This window comes from Gopherus flavomarginatus, chromosome 1 (genome assembly GCF_025201925.1).
Source record: "Gopherus flavomarginatus isolate rGopFla2 chromosome 1, rGopFla2.mat.asm, whole genome shotgun sequence".
Taxonomy (NCBI): domain Eukaryota; kingdom Metazoa; phylum Chordata; order Testudines; family Testudinidae; genus Gopherus; species Gopherus flavomarginatus.
In genome coordinates this window covers 344,443,324-344,461,026 of record NC_066617.1, presented here as the reverse complement: position 1 = coordinate 344,461,026, position 17,703 = coordinate 344,443,324, and the positions used below count along the sequence as shown (strand labels likewise).

Here is a 17,703-nt window from a genome sequence, read left to right as displayed (position 1 = left end):
AAATAATCAACAAATTGTCTGTTTTCACCCTGATTTCTACAATAAAGTTATTAAACTTGATTTTGGACAAAGTTTAATTGATCATTGTGCAGTTGGCAATGATTCTTTGTTCCAAGCACACTCTATACTCTTCTCTGACAGAGAAAAAATTATTACACTAGTGCTGAAATATGCTAGCAGACTACACAACACCATCAACTGACCACTACTTTTACATTGCAATTGTAATACATGCAGAAAGCTTTCTTTGGTCAATACACTTACTGTCAACAGAAAAGAAGTAAAATAGTTTGAATTTTAAGTACATCATCACGATCCCGCATTGAAATATGGAAATAACTGTTTACACTTACCTCAGCAAAATTAAATTGAGTTGATCCCAGCAAGTGTTGCACTTGCCATGTTTTATATAATTTGCTTTGCCAGCTCTTGCATATGAGGCACCCCCTCCCGCCCCCAAAAAAGGGCTGCAGAAACTACTGGGGGATCTGTTTCCCACCCCCTTAGTAATTAACATTTGCTTCGTAGTACTGAATTGGATGAAAATAAGTGATGATTCCAGGTGAGGGGGATGGAGGTAAACTTGGTCCCAAAAAGGACAAGCTAAGGGAAACAAGGGGTTCATCCACTACCATGTCCTACAGGTAGAAGCTGCCCTTCCCGTAAATAAGGCATCGCTTTGCAGTATTGGGTATATACCTAACAAACAATGAAGTCTGTTTCTTTTAAGTTCCACCTCCATGACAGAAGTAAAGTTGCAGAACTTGGCCTAGCTTCCCCTGATGTATATCAAAGTGATAGGACAGAGCGAATCTAACTAGTAAAAAGCATTCTATTACTTGGGTCCTATCAGCATCTGCCTCTCAGTGAGACGTTGGCAAAACAATTCAACTGACAGTTATACTGAATAGTTTTGAATAGTTATATTGAATAGTTTTGACACTGATAAGTCAAAACTATTCAATGGCTCTGTTCTAAACGTTTGGATCAGATATGAATTCTGCAGACTGATTTCTTACTTCAGTCTTTTTTTGTTTCCTTTCAGCGAGGTGGAGAATTTTCAGAGTCTTCCTCCCCCTCTGTAGATATGTTCCTTACAGAATACTTCGTGCCAAGCAGTAGTCGCTCATTCAAAGCAAAATGATTTCTAACAGCTAAGTCAGTGGGAGCGCTTGGTTTTGTTTTTAAATGGCAAGTGCAATTAGTTTTAGCATCATCTAGCCACCAAAAAGATTGCATAGGGGTCTGCCCTTTTTTCAGCTTAAGCTTCCTCTAGTGCTACAGTACTAATAAATTACCCTGGAAAGAAATGTAATAAATAAGGTAGTTGGTGCCTCCAAGACACCAGGATCTAAATTCAAAGGGTTTCCTGCTACAGCTGCCCTTTTAAGGTGGTCGTGGGAAATAACAGAAGTCCATATTATACAACTGTCTGTACAGGAGTGACACACTGTGCAGGAGAGCCAGCTCTGTCCGAGGATGAGGTTGATCGGTTGGTAATCTCTCTCTGGAGCTCCTCCACTTTCTTCTGCAACTCGGCCCGTTTGGCAAGAAGTTCCTTGTATCGACTGTGGACAGGTTCCTGCAACGCAAAAGAACGTGCAGCTGAGTGGAAACAAAAGGCTGCACAGGCCAAGTCTGCTAAACCACTAGATGTTTTTGTTGCCTCAGTTGCTCTTTATCCATTTTTAAGTTTGTAGGGTATAATGGTTACACCATCCTCTCCTGTTACAGCCCAGAAGCAAATGAATTAGCTGTTCTGACTTCCACATACCTTGCCACTTATCTGTCACCTGTACTCTTGCAGCCTGCTAGTTCCAGGGCCCTGATGCTTATGTCCTTAGCTGCTGTATTTTATTTACAAAACTGATTTGGGAATGAGACAAACTAACAGGTTAATAACATAAGCACTGTGAATTGTAAAAGCTGAGACCTGCAGATCTCTCGGTCACCTATCCCCTTGGCATCTCAATACTGTTGATAATTAAGTAGATATAGAATAAGGGCACTTTGGAGATTCTTCTAAGTATCTCTAACTTGTCTTAAATGCTCAACGGTTTAGTGTTTAAAAACACTTATTTCTAGTGACTAAGATTTTCGGAAGTCAATGACTAAAGGTAGGCCCCAAAGTCTCTATTTAGGCATCTAGGGTAAACATTTCAAAAGTGCCTACGTGATTTGCGAGACTAAGTCCCACTGATGTTCAATGAGGCTCGGGTGCCTGAGTCCCTCCTAGAAGTGGGACCTGGCGCTTTTGAAAATTCTATGCCTGCTCAAGTGATTTGATTTCTCAAGGTGCTGAGCACCTACAGCTCCCAGGGATTTCCAATCCACTTACTTGGGAGTCTAAAGTCAGCCAGCCAGTTTTTAAAATCATGGCTGATATTTTTAAAACTAAAGTTGGCGCTCAGTTCAATTACACGTACCACAGGTATGGTGCTTGTAATTAAGTTTTGTTTTTAAACTGAAGCTGTGGCAGCTTGGGCTTGGAAAGCATTGCTTACTGTTGTGCAGCTCCCAGAGGCCAAGGTGACTGGTTCCTTAGGAACATCAGAGACAAGATTTTTGACAAACATAGTATTTTAGAAACAAAATGGTCACCTGTGGTTTCATCCTTGGATTCCATCTGATGTAATATCCCACCCAAAGCTCTAGGTGGCGCATGCTGGCCACAGGATACAAGACATGGTTGGCGTAGCACACATACAAGGGATTAGTGAAGTCTTCAAGTTGGCTATTGATGTAAGACCACAGTGACACAGTCTTTTTTGGAAGGCCCTTTAAGGAAAAAATAAAAGCTGTTTTACACACCCAGCCATATGAACAATAGTATTTATCCACACAGCTTTATGAGTATTTATACCAGCATACACATATGTTTAAAATACATGCATATGCATATGCATATTAATAAAAATCTGGCTGCGTTTCCATAACTAAAAAAATACATTTTATGCTTTTTTTTCTAGAATATAAACACATGCAGGCAGGCATACAGCGTGGCATGCAAACATCCCTTATTCCCAGCTCAACCTGCAACACGATCAAGGGAATCGCCACGGGCACAAAAAGGGGAAGGCTGCCCGGAGAGGAGATGGGGTTTTCTGAAGCTTTGAAGGACAGGAGGTACATGACCATTAATTTTGTTAAAGCGTCCCATCTTTCAAATGCTCTCAAAAGAGGGCCCAGGGTATTTAACTGCAAAGAAAAAACATGTGTTCTAGGCCTCAATCTAGCAAAATGGCCTAAGTATGTGAGTAGTCCTAGTGAAATCACTGGGACTACATATGGGTCTAAGTGCTTAGCTAGACTGATGAGCCTCAAAGAGACAGCGAACAGAGCATGTGTTTGCTTCTTTGGAATGACAAATATTCAAGCCTCATTTATACTGGGAAAACTGGGACACACAATTCACCAGCAGTGTGGTTTTAATAGTGATTTTGACCACTGTGTTGTTAAATTCAGCTCAGTGCACGTCTACGCAACACAGTGATTAAACACCATAGCCCTGACTAGACTACAGCCTCCACTGTTGCCATCCTCAGTGGAGAATTACAGATGCCATTTTTCCTAGTGTAGATGCAACCTCTGTGTAATTAAATGGTGCTTCCAGCATTAGCAAGCTGAGACTGAGTGAGCGCCATTCATTTTCCTTTTGATTTCAGGTTGTGGTTGTACTTGTAACTTTGGATTAGTGTTTTAAGTCATGCAAATGTACACAACATTCCTCCACTTGCACTGTGGGTCTTGTAACTGCTTTAAGCTCTGCCAAGGTAGGCCAGGCTAGAGTCCAGAACCATCCAATGTAACGAACTACAGCCACATTCCCTTTAATAGCTAGCAGTTCCATTCTCTCCAGGGAAAAAGGCACATCTGGCACCCTGTTACTTCCATGTTGTTGGATGTATGGTATGACTATGCACACATTTTAGTTTATACAATCAGTCCACTTTCTAATATTACTGGGCAGGTAGTTGAAAGTAGGATTTTGTTTGAACATTAGATAAACATCTCCTTGGCAACTGATAGCTGTTAAGACAGAGGCTAAGGGTTGAAGGTGCCTTTAGAGATTCTGAATACAGTGAAATGTACAAAAGTCTGAAGTATAGCAATTAAGCTATGAGTAGTTTACACCAGTTTACAGGGGGGAAGAATCCTGAATGCCAGCTGTTCGGTTGGAAGATCTGTTAGGACCAAAACGTGCTCCCACGGGAGTCACTGGGAATGGGAACAATTCCATCAGCATCATTCACCCATTTTAGGAACATTGAGAATTGCATTCATCTTGGAAAGAGGTGAGGCCTTACCTCCTTCACCCTCTGCTGCTCACTGCCACACAGGAACGTCCCAAACAAACAGCTATACAGGTGGTCCAGAATGATCATCAGGAAACAGTCATTGAATTCAAATGCTGTAGGAAACTTCAAACACAACCAGGAATATTGCAAGTTTATTTTTGTTAGTACATTGCTCGTTGCTAATGAACACACATACCACTGTAACAGCCAATCGTGTTAGTTAATGAGCTGAATACGTCCCCTATGCATTTCTAATACAGGATTCGTTTGTGTTATTTGGCTGCCCTGTCTCCAAAATCATACTACTACTTTCTCAGAGCAAACGCTTCACTCAAAAATCTGCTTTACATGTGCAATAAGGAATTCTGAGCAAAAGCCAGAGGCCTGAAGGGTCTGATCACTGTATTTATATATACCCAGAGCTGCTTAAACTGGAGCTCGCACAGGTCTCCAATGCCAGAACTGTAATGTGGTTATGAACAAAAGAGTGCAGCCGATATAAAATAAACAAACGCTAAGTAGGAATGAAAGCTCCATCTAGTTAAATGGAAACAATTCATGCATCCAATTGAGAGTTTTCCATGAGGCTGCAGAAGGCCATGAAACTAGTTCACATGCTGGGAATAGGTCGTGGGAACCTAGGAATTGCCATCACATGCAAGGCCTTAACATTGGCTGAAGCCTCTAGGCCTACTGTACCACAAATGTATAACAACAATCTGAGCTGCTTGGAAAACAGGTACAAAACTTCACAACATTTTTTCTCCTTTTGTTTTAAAAACAGTTTTTCAAAATTTCATCAGAACTTTTCTCAATATTGAATAATTCTGACTCCCTCTATATAGGGTGGAAAACCTGCGGGGGGGGGGGGGGGGGAAGTTGTGAAAACTGTGTTCCGATCTGGAGTTGTGTGTGAGTGTGATATGGTGTGTGTGTGGGTGTGGAGGGGGAGACAGTCAGAGCAGGGCCAGGGGACAAGAGAGAAGTGTGGGGATGATTTGAAATGATGTGGTGGGGGGAACACAAGGGGACAGCACGAAATGTTGTGCTGTAACCCTTCCCATCCTGTCCTCCCTGGCTTCAGAGCCCTATTCCCGAGGCCAGATTATATAACAGGTCTTTCCCATCTCTGATGCCTATGAGTCTATGTCACCGGCTGCCTTTCAGTCCATCCCAAACACCTACTCCGCCCAAGGAACTTGATGACCACTGCAAAAGATGCTTTAGCAACTTCCAAGAAAGGGATACGCTGCCACCTCTCCTGTTTGGCGACTGAAAAGTACCATCTAAAATGGCATCCCTCTTCACTATAGGCCATTTTTTTCAATGGTGTCTAGGCACCTTTGTCAAAAGGATAAAAATACAACCTACAGGCCCTGGCGCAGAGGCCAAATGCAGAATGGACACAGTGGCATGGCTCTCACTCTAAGCCACTAGAGACGTTCCCTCAAGAGCAGAGGAATTTAAGTGGCCCTGCTTGTACAGTACCTGGTCTGTGGGTAAAGGAGACACTCCAGTGTTGATAATCATGCACAATTTAGGAGCAATGCATTCACTTTTAGAAGAGGTTAAAGTGAAACAAAACCCAGCTGTCTTCAACCCCTTCTCCCCTCACACAATTAATACCACTCGGGGAAAATAAAATTTTCAAAAGCCACTAAATGACTAAGGAGCCTAAGTCCTATTTTCAAAAGTGTCTTAGGCCCTTAGGTTCCTAAATCCCATAGGCATTCAATGACAGGATCCTAACTTATTCAGTTACTTTTGACAATTGTACCTAAACAAAAACAGAAAAGAACAAAAAAAACCACACAGAAGATGCTGTATTTTAATTTAGAAGTTGAGCAGCAAGATCACTAGCCAGACGCACCCATTTAAGTCCTGCATAAAGCAAGTTTGTAGCTTAGAAATTTACCTGTCTTGTCATTTGCCAGACACAATCAATAAACTGGAGAAAAACGGGAGATCTGTCTGCATCTGCATGATTCTTATCTCCATGGCCAACTCGCTGATACAAAACAAAAAAAGGACATGAACTAGTACGGTGCTTCACAAAGAAATAGCTTGGACTCTGTATACCCAGGTTACCAACGCAGCAGCCCGCAATAGCTGTAAGATGGTCTAAAAGTGTCCTGATTTTGCTATGTTTATATTAGTAAGTGCAGAAGAGGAGTAGCTGTCCAGAACTAGTCTTTGAAGAGAGTTCCTTTCTCAGAGACTTGTTAAGTGCACTTAAGAAAGAACTAAAAACAAAAGTGATCTGAATAGAAGCTCCAGATGTTATTCTGGCACTGACTTCATTTAACAGTTAGTGTTCAAAAGACAAGAAAAAAAGTTTACACTTTTGTTCCTTTAAAGGATATATATCATCATCATCATCTTCATTCAGTAGTACAGTATAATGGATCCAAGAGTTACACAGAAACATAGCACCTAATGATAATTATAACATAGCACTTCCTAGCTGCCAAGCCCTGTACAAACACTAGCTCATCCTCACCACCCCATGAGAGGTAGTTACGAAAGTGCCCCTAAGAAGTAGGCCTCTGACACTGACCTTGCTGTGTGGCCTTGGGCAAATCACTTAAGGTCCCAATTCAGCAAAGCACTGAAAGCACAGAGGTTGTAGAGGAGGTTTTAAACTAAAGGCTGGAGGAAGGCTAAGAGGTATGGAGGACCACACGGTTTGACCCAGTATAGCCACTCATCTGGTCTCAGGCATGTAGGTAATAATAATACCTCTCTCTTATAGAATACTTTTCATATGTAGATCTCAAAGTGCTTTACAAAGATGATCAGCATCATTATCTCCGTTTTATAGATGGGACTAATCATCTCCTTACACCTTAAGCACATGGTTTACTGTTTTGCTGGATTGGGCCCTCAATCACTCAACTACCTCAGTTTCCCCACATGTAAAATGGGGGATAACATCACAAGTATGCAGATAGAAAAACTTCAGTGACCACCCAAAATCACATAATGAAATCAATGCTTTAGGGCAGCAGGTATAGCTCAGTAGTTTGAGTATTGGCCTGTTAAACCCAGGGTTCTGAGCTCAATTCTTGAGGGGACCATTTAGGAAACTGGGGCAAAAATCTGTCTGGGGATTGGTCCTGCTTTGAGCAGCGGGTTGGACTAGATGATCTCCTGAAGTCCCTTCCAACCCTGATATTCTATGATTGGCTGAAATAGGACTGAGTGGACTTGTAGGTTCTAAAGTTTTTATGAGGGGAGGGATAGCTCAGTGATTTGAGCATTGGCCTGCTAAACCCAAAGTTGTGAGTTCAATCCTTGAGGGGGCCACTTCGGGATCTGGGGTAAAATCAGTACTTGGTCCTGCTACTGAAGGCAGGGGGCTGGACTTGATGACCTTTCAAGGTCCCTTCCAGCTCTATGAGATAGGTAAGTATACAGTATTAGACCAGATAACCTTAACCAACATCAACTGACTGTAGTCTAAGGACGGTGAGGAAAAATCAACAAAGAATGTAATGTGCCAGAATACATATCAGTGGCATTCACCTTTACTCTGTGAGCTCAGCTGTGATCAAGTAATGTTGATTAAAGGAACATATATAACCATGTAACTAATCCAGTGAAAGGCTCTTCGTTGAACACCCAGCAATTGAATCTGCTCAAAAGGCTATTGACTCACCAGCTGAAATCTGTGCCCAAAGCTCAGCCATTCCTTCTCCACAAGCACCTCGAAGCCCCGTATTGTTCGATAGTAGCCATCGAGAATGAGCATGGACAGAGAAGTGAGCTGAGCTGTTCGGTCCCAACCATCGCTGCAGTGCACAACCACGGAGGTTTTCCCCGACTCCACCTTATCAGCAATCCGAAGAGCACCGGCAAGAATTAGCTGTGACACAGACAGGAGATTCGTGAAGTTTCTCCATAGAATATGAACTACAAGTGGAGAATTGCCTGTGACACCTCTAGACAAGACAAGGGCCATGTCTGCTTCACAATTATAACCGAGACAGAGGCTTGGTTACAAGGTGGTTATGCCCCAGTGAGGTTACAAGTTGTAGGGTAGACATGACTCTGGAAGTGTCCCAGTAGCCAGATTAAATACTTGGACAGTCCAGGATTTAAACCCAGTTACCTGGACAAAATTAAATCCCATCTATGCTACAATTTTAATCCTGTTTTAACCATGTCAGGGAACAGTGCTGCTGTAATTAAGTCCCTTGTTTCGGCTACAGCAGTAGTGTACATGGGAAAACTAGATTGATTATATTTTGCCAAAGGAAGAAACTGGCAAGCCTGCTTTTCCAAACACAACTCTGTACAATCATTTTTTTCATGTAAATGCATAATTTCAGGGAGGTGACCTTTATGTGCCAACCCTGCAAATACAGGTACTCTAATTTTGTCAGATGAGTGAGACTTGGGGCGTATGTACATAGGGAAATTGGCTGGTATAACGATAGAAGAATAATTATTCCTACTGCAGCTAAACTGGTCAATTTCCCCATGTAGACAAGCCCTTGTTCCAAGTGTTAGTGCATGAGACATTTTTACATTAATAGGTTATTCACCCCAAAAATTATCTACCTATAAACACAGGCACCTGTGGAATACTGATTTACTTTGGCTAAATATTTTCTGCCAGCCGAACAGCTGACATCAAACTACTCAGCGGTAGGGAACAGTGCAGGACAAACAACATAGTGTACTATTCTTCCCAAAGATTTGGCTTGCTACCTCCCACTTTTAGACTTGAAACTGCTGGCTTTACCTGGGACATCTGTGTAGTATGTACCCACACACAAAGTTTACATTTTGGAAAGGAGAAACCCTCACTGATTTTCAGTGAAATGACAACATGTGATAAAAATCATAGGCCAAATCTAGCAAAAATCTATGTTAATGTGGCAGCTGGAAGCTTCTTATTTATAAGTAAATGGCTTTTTTCCCCCCTCTCTAGGGCTGTTTGCAACTGCGAGCCCTTAATACCCATCTAAAGCAGGGGAAGCTGATGGTACTCAGCACTTTACACAAATAAGCCGGTCAATTTTTTTTTCTCTCTCTTGGTTTATCAGGATTATAGAGCATTTTATTTTAAAAGATTTCCCTCCGGGGGATGAAAGTGACTTAATAATTCATCTGGTGCCATTATATTTTCTCCCATACAAAGTGAAAAACATATATTTTCAGTGCAGATTACTTTTATAGAAAAGTAAGAAAAACAAGAATGAAAGAAAGAATTAATATAAAGTTTCTGTGAGAGAGAACACTTGGACTTTGGCTCCAATCCTGCGAAGACTTACACATGTGCTTAGCTATATGCATGTGCTTAACTTTACTCACTATCATGAGTCCCAATGAACTTCTCATTGACCACAATGGAACTCCTGAGAGTGCATAAAGTTAAGCAGATGTGTAAGTCTTTGCAGGATCAGGATCTTATACTATAATATTCTGAGTCTGAAATGAAACACAAAATAGCAGCTGCCTCACAGCTGTCCCAGGAGTAGACAGACTCTTCTGCTTTTATGTAAGCAGAATGACCCCTCCTTTCAGTTAGACAGATACATACATCACAGATACTAACACACATGCACACCTTGATATGTTCCAGCCAATGAGTGGATTCCAAATTGGACAGCCAATGAGTCTCCTCAATGTTAGGATATACGATCTCTTTCAGTTTTCTCAATGATTCTCTCATAACATGAATATTGTGAATGTCCAAGAAAACTAATTCAGCATTCTGATAGGCATCCTCACTTTCATAACCCCCTCCTTTAGCCTGGGAAATAAAAACAAACCCATAGGAAATCATTAACAAAAATGTATTTGGTCTTTCAATTCAGTAGCATTTACAGGACAAATATTATTTGATATGTATTATCAAAACAATTACAAATCAGCTATCAAAATCATGATGAAAGAAAGCAGGAAACAGACGTGTGCATTGTATTCATTTTAAAAATGGGGACAAGGCTATTCCTGAACATAATCTTAATAGATTTTTCCTGCAGAAATGGTTTTTCCTTAATACTATAATTTCACCTATGTTAAAAACTGCTGAATATCATATACAGGGGTTAATTTTTCTTTTTGAAAATTATTAGTTACCATGGCTGAAGTTACAAATTCATCAGACTCACTATATTACAGTCTGGCAGTCCCACTTTGGGATCCTATGGAAAGGGCTACATTTTCCCCACTGGTAATTGCCCTTTAAGACAGGGGTTCTCAAACTGGGGGTCGGGACCCCTTGGGGGTCACGTGGTTATTACATGAGGGGGTCACGAGCTGTCAGCCTCCACCCCAAACCCCGCTTTGCCTCCAGCATTTATAGTAGTGTTAAATATATAAAAGAGTGTTTTTAATGTATAAGGGGGGTTGCACTCAGAGGCTTGGTATGTGAAAGGGGTCACCAGTACAAAAGTCGGAGGACCGCTGGGGGTGATGAACATAGAGAAAATCCAGAGCCTAGGCAGCAAAGGGATTCTTGCATGTAAACAAAGCTCGATATCTATTGTATGCTATGTAACAACATTAAAACGCGGGTCTGGTCCTGGGCTGCATTCCTAGTCATTCTACTGAATCTCTGTCTGACGCTGAGAAATCACACGACAGGCCATCAAATTTTCAAAAGCAAACATGGATGTCAGGTGCCCAGCTTGAGGCATCTCAGACCCTATTTTCAATGGTCCTGAACATCCACAGAGATGTGCTCAATGCTTTTGGAATCAGGCCCAAGCTGCTGGGCAAGAAAAACAGAAGTATCAAAGATTCAAGGTGTCCGAATCTCTGTTCTGAACTGCTGATCAAAACACCCTGAACAAAGCCTGTTCTTAAACCCTCTGTCGCTGGCTTAATGGTCTTTTCTTCCTCTACAGTTTGTAGCCCTGATCCTGAAACTGGATTCATGCAGGTGGAGTTCCACTGGATTCAGCAGGACTGTGTGAAGGTGGCAAGGCTCTGCCTGCACGAATCTACCTGCAGGATTGGAGCCATTGTCAATGCAACAATTCTATCACGGAAACCGCATCTTCATCCTCACGGATACTACTAAAGGAGGGTGGTAGGCTAGCTCTGAATTGCAACATCCCCTGCCGCTGAGAGAGGAGAGCACATCTAACCTTATTGGCTACAGCATTAACGCTAGGTCTCGCATCAAAGATGAAGATTTTATGGGACTGAGCATTGGAATCCATGATGGACTGAAGATACTTTTCATCCTCTTTGCTTCGCTTTCCACTCACTCCAACCATCGGCTGGCTACAGCGCGTGATCGTAGCTTGGCTTTCGGGATGAATCCATGACAAAACCTTTAACAATACACAGGGGGAAAAAAGGGAGACAGGAACTCAGTAGGATAGCGAAATGATTCACCTGTAGCTGATTCTATTGGATCCATTCCTTGTATTTGATTTGGTTCCAGAGGATTGGATCACATTAAGTCATGACTGAATTAAAGTGACAACACTGTCCTGTATTTTGTTCTTTCACTTCAGTACGTTCCCAAAGCTGGAACCCACTTACAAACGTATGAATATGCTTAAACCTGACTTTTAAATGGAGTACAGCTAATTCTCCTGCCATTCAGTTATGAGCTGAGTAAGACGGACCCCTTTTCACACATGCCCATTGTGCTGAATTTTGTTTTAGTGTTCCCCATTTAAACTGTAAGCTCCTTTGGGCAGGGACTTGTCTTTTTATATATATGTGAAGCAAATAGCATAATATTGGCTGCTTCTGAAATAAAGGTAATGATTATGACATTCCTTATTTACAACCTGATGTTAAATAAGAGTCTTCTTTAACAGTAATAAAGGACTTCAGAAAAAAAAGTATTCAGTTACCCCCACCCCACCCCAGAAATCAGAAAAGGCAGAAAATTGTCAATAATTAACAGGGATAATTTTGTATCTGAGAAAATTAAGTCTGGATTTCGTTCAATTTTCTTATCTTCTTCGCACTTCAGTTTAGTTTATATCTCTTTCATAACATTAATTCCACAGAAAATGCTGCCTTTAAACTCCTTGAAGAGGTCTCCCCGTTGCTTTTATTATCCATCAACCATTTGGGTTTGCTCCTTGGCATCCTCTTTGTCTGATCATTGCATTATTTATCACAGAATCATAGAGTATCAGGGTTGGAAGGGACCTCAGAAGGTCAACCAGTCCAACCTCCTGCTCAAAGCAGGACCAATTCCCAACTAAATCATCCCAGCCAGGGCTTTGTCCAGCCTGACCTTAAAAAACTCTAAGGAAGGAGATTCCACCACCTCCCTAGGTAACCCATTCCAGTGCTTCACCACCCTCCTAGTGAAAAAGGTTTTCCTAATATCCAACCTAAACCTTCTCCACTGCAACTTGAGACCATTACTCCTTGTTCTGTCATCTGCTACCACTGAGAACAGTCTCGATCCATCCTCTTTGGAACCCCCTTTCAGGTACTTGAAAGCAGCTATCAAATCCCCCCTCATTCTTCTCTTCTGCAGACTAAACAATCCCAGTTCCCTCAGCCTCTCCTCATAATTTATGTGGTCCAGCACCCTAATCATTTTTGTTGCCCTCTGCTGGACTCTTTCCAATTTTTCCACATCCTTTTTGTAGTGTGGGGCCCAAAACTGGGCACAGTACTCCAGATGAGGCCTCACTAATGTCAAATAGAGGGGAATGATCACGTCCCTTGATCTGCTGGCAATGCCCCTACTTATACAGCCCAAAATGCCATTAGCCTTCTTGGCAACAAGGGCACACTGTAGACTCATATCCAGCTTCTCGTCCACTGTAACCCTAGATCCTTTTCTGCAGAACTGCTTCCTAGCCATTCGGTCCCTAGTCCGTAGCAGTGAATGGGATTCTTCTGTACTAAGTGCAGGACTCTGCACTTGTTCTTGTTGAACCTCATTAGGTTTCTGTGGTACAAAGATCTTTATAAAACCACATCAAAGTGTCTTCCTCTGTCATACTCACTGGTATGCGACCTCTTGATCTGAAAGATGCCACTCTCTTTAATTCTTCATCTGGAATATTCACGGGCACGACTAGAATGGCAGGATATGTATCACACAGCTCATAGCGCTCATTTATCTTGGTTATTCTCCAGCTTTCATTGGGAATTCCCTGCATATGAAACAACAGTAGCTTAGAAAATAAACTACTACAGGGTCCCCAACCCAAGGAAGAGAGACCAGTGGACTTTGCCATCACTTCTAAGAATTTAAATTCAAGGGCACATACAAGCGTGTCTGTATTAGGGAAGGAAACTTATGTCAGCAACACAGATTGTATGAAATGACCCGTTACCTCTCTTGTCTTTGTGATGAGTTGGTAAAGTGCTCCCCTGCGAGAGGGACAGTGATTTAGTTCATGGAGACAGAGCAGTGGAGAATATCAGGGGAGGTGGGTAAAACTACAAGACCCAAATCACACTCATGGAAAATATACTGTGAAGCAGGTGAAGCGATGCTTTGAGAGCAACTTTCCCCCTGCTCCCATTGTGGCCCCTAACGTAACAAGCTGCAGGAACAGCTCATGACTACAGAGCGCAGAACAGGAGCTGGCTAGCCCAATCTTCTCCTCTTCTCTGTTGCTCAGCTCAATCCTGGATGGTACCCCAGTGATGCTCGCCTTTTTGGTGAGTGGGATAGTGGGGATGGGAACCACCAGAGAAGGTGGAGGGGAGACCAGAAGGGAGAAGAGTCAGTAAAGCACATGGAAAAGAGAAGGGGATGGGGGGACAGACAATGGAAAAACGAGATTGAAAATAAAGGTGCAATGTTAGCAGCTGTGTCAGGACATGGTTCAGAGGACACGGGGTTCCCATCAACCAGTCACCCAAGCCAAGTTCATAAGGAACTGAGAAGCTCTGTTTTAGTGTGTCCACAACACCAATTCTGTTTTGACACAACTGTTTTGGCATGTGGCTGCACCTGTGAATTCTGGGATCCAGAAGCACTTTTTCCTATAGCCCCCAGTGTGGCAGTTGTGGAATTCGTATGTAATAATCTAAGACTACTGAGATGGAAGAGTTTTATGAACACTGAAAGGGGCCTGGTCAGCGAGGTAAGCCTACGTATAACTAGGGTAGGTTATTATAATTTCCTGTATAATTGTACTGATCTAACTTGTATTGGGAGCAGTGGAGTGTTTATTATATGCCTGCAATGCTTCAATTCAATGGGGGCTGAGCAGGAAGGCAACATAATGGCTTCCCAGATGAGAACATCCTGGTACACACTTGGAAGAGAATGAGGGAGGCTATGAGTTGCAAGGACCCTTCCTATCTCCTGTCTCTGTCAGGCTGCATGCCTTGTTTTGCTAAAGTGGGGCATTAGCAGATCAAAGGGCTATAAACAGTTATAACTGGACTGTATTCCTGTGAAGGGAGGTGATTAAAGGACTGAGAAAGATTTTAAGTGACAATCCCTGAAGCAGGAAGCAGCAGTCAGAGATCTGTGAGATCTGACAGGGAGACAAGCTGGCACACAGAGAGGTATGGATGCCTGGTAGGGAGATGGTTTATCTTCTCCAGGTAGGCTAGCACCACTTGCAGTCCCTGAACTCAGGAGCATCAAGAGTTGCATCTGTGCATACTCTCTGCGTGAGGGCCCAGGGAGGAAAGCAACTTATGCCCCCTCCATTCAGGGGCCAGACACAATCTGCCTCATAGTATTGACTCATGCTGTTCTTTAATCACTTACTTACATTCACAGCATCTAAACATGCAGCATATAAATTTTTATTCAACTGAATCACTCCCCCCCTGCTGGTCACATGGTGAAAGTGCAGACATTGAATCAGAGTGGGTATGACAGCAACAATCCCATAGAGCACATGTACTTAAAGTTAAGCATAAGTACTTTCCACTGACTAGTCTCATGCTTAAAGTTAAGCATGTGCTTAACTGCTTTACTGGATCAGAGTCTAATTGAGGGCAGATTCTACACTAAGCCTGATTTTGAACCGTTTCCGATCAATTCCTATTTTCCCTTCCTAGGAAATGTTCCCCTTTAAAAATCTGTTCTCTTTCTCTACCTTTCTGCTTGGGTAAGCACTGATGCTCTTCCCTCTACAGCACCACTTCAAGTATCTTTTCCTATTTGTTTGTTCTGAAGCCTGCATGCTGTGGTTCCACCAAGCATCTAACCAGAGCATAGTATCATTCCAGCATGGCTTCCTTAGGGAAACATCACACATTTCGAGTTTCAGAGCCCCTTGGAAGATTTTCCAATTGCTCCCCACCTTGTTTGAAACTTGAAAGCTTTACATTATTCCCAAGTAATCTAGAAGCCTTTTGGGTTTAACTGACTTTTATTCGTTTGGCAGTTCTGTTTCATATTTTGCCAGTCAGTGTGTAATAAAAATCAGGGAGCGATTTCAGTTTGAAATTTAATTTGCCACAGATGATCTCAATTACCAGCTCAGACCCAAGCCTCTCTGAGGTCCTTTTGTTCTCTACACGTTGTTTATTATTCTCCGTCATTTTATATGACCGATAAATTTTTAATAAGTTACATGTTTCTCTCTTTTCTCAGGGACATTTACAGAGTAGTTTTGGGTTCACTAAACATCCTTCCTAATCTCCAGGATCTCTATTGTAGCAATGTCCTCTAGATCATTTATACAAATCTGAAGAGAACACATCACATCCATGGTTTCAAACATCTGGCATTGGCAACCCTTTCCCCCTCCCGAAGTCAGGCCTTTTCTGAATGCCTGACAGCTGGATTCTACTTGTTGCCCTCTACTCCCACATCCAGAGGGAGAAGATTCACTTGGTCTGTGAGATGCCAATTAACGTGCAAGACCATGGGGTCCCCATAGAATCAATGCATTGCTTGTGCCAAGACCAGCTCTCAGAATTTTTTTAAATCCGTTCCAGAGGTTCTCTAGATAACACATACATTTTGCCTCTGTGATTTCTGTTCAAACTTCATAAGGACCTAAGCAAACCTCTAATTAAAGGGGGCCAGGTCATATCATAACTGCCTATTGAAGGGCTGCTTGCGTCTTGCTCTTTAGCAGCTGGTACCAATCATTTTGGAAGACAAGATGGATGTTGGGTCTGATCTGGTATGGTAATGACTATGTTCCATCACTGTCAGAATTCAGATTATGGCTCGTCTTCATTGCAAAACCCAGTGTGTTTTCACACCAAGATAGCTAACTCGATGTAACATCCTAGAGGAGACAAGGCTTTGTAATTTTTACCTTAATGTAACTAGTCAAAGTAAACCCTAGGCTTGAGGAATGGGGTGGGGGTGGGGGAAGAAAGATGGTTGATCTCAACTAGATAAATACCTGAGTGTTGTTTCCCCTCTGATTTTACACTGAGAGAGTTATCTCAGTGCAAACAACTCACTTTTCTTGCAGAGAAGACATAATCCAAGGCAGTATTTACACTAGGAAGAATTTGGTAGGGTTCCTCCACCGTGCGCCCTGAACATCTAGACTGCAATTTTATAGCCCAGCACCCCAAGCCCCACAACCTCAAGTCAGCCGACCCAGACCATGGCTCTTTTATTGCAGTGTAGACGTACCCCTTGAGTTCATTACCTCAAGTTAACTGATTGCCAATTAACTCAAAGTAATTAACAACTTTGTAAAGACCAGTCTGGATACACTCCAAACCTTTGTTCCAGCCCACAAACATTTGTACCTTACCCTGCCTAGGCTGATCCCTTAAAATAGCCACCAAGACAACATACAGTATCTATTTCAACATTTATATGGATTTTCTCCTTCCAATTTCCTACTTAAAACATTTTAAAAAAACTCTTTAAAGAAACTTTTTTATTTAAAACCAAAACCTCTTAGGAAACTGTAAATGTATAGAAAAAGGATTAAAACTAATTAAAGCACGATGGAAAAACTGTAACCCATCACTGAATAGGGGCTGACTTACACTGAAAACTTACATTGGTATAGCTATATCTCTCAGGGTGTAAAAATCCTCTTACCCCTGGTATAGACAGTGCTAGTCTGCCAGAAGAATTCTTCCATCGATCTAATTCGGGCAGGTGAATTAACTACAGTGATCAGAGAACCATGGTAGTGGTTTTAAGCGTAGACATATCCTAGAAAGTTCAATGACTTTGTGTCTCCACCAGCAAAATTAGCACTCATTTCAGGAGCTGCCAGCAACCGTGTAGCTCAGAGGTCCCCAACTTTTTTGTGGCCAGTAGCACATTCATGTTTTCAGAAGAGTGTGGCGGGCGCCAACAAATTTTCAAGGCTTATTTTGTATTTGTACATTAAATAATACAAAAAACATCGTATTTAATATTATATAATATATGAATCCAGAGAGAAGCCAGTGAGAAGCCGCGAGGACAGAGAACACCGGCGCCCGCAGCCCCGGAGTTCTCTGTCCCCACCAGGCGTGGGGCCCTGGCTTCTCTCCCCTGCTTGGCACTAGGTGGGCCCCACGC

General features: G+C 42.2%; 1 protein-coding gene across 1 annotated transcript in view; it reads right to left on the bottom strand.

The window, feature by feature from the left end:
* Window positions 1–56: 56 nt before the first annotated feature.
* Window positions 57–17,703, bottom strand: part of MTMR2 (myotubularin related protein 2) — a 93,751-nt gene continuing 76,104 nt past the window's right edge. Inside the window, exons 8-15 of the mRNA XM_050941314.1 lie at window positions 13,244–13,393; window positions 11,402–11,590; window positions 9,874–10,059; window positions 7,957–8,163; window positions 6,214–6,306; window positions 4,308–4,421; window positions 2,602–2,778; window positions 57–1,582 (exon numbers count right to left, since the gene is read on the bottom strand). Of these exons, the coding sequence (XP_050797271.1) occupies window positions 1,421–1,582; window positions 2,602–2,778; window positions 4,308–4,421; window positions 6,214–6,306; window positions 7,957–8,163; window positions 9,874–10,059; window positions 11,402–11,590; window positions 13,244–13,393 (1,278 nt within the window). The 3' untranslated portion in view covers window positions 57–1,420. The remainder of the gene's footprint in view (window positions 1,583–2,601; window positions 2,779–4,307; window positions 4,422–6,213; window positions 6,307–7,956; window positions 8,164–9,873; window positions 10,060–11,401; window positions 11,591–13,243; window positions 13,394–17,703) is intronic.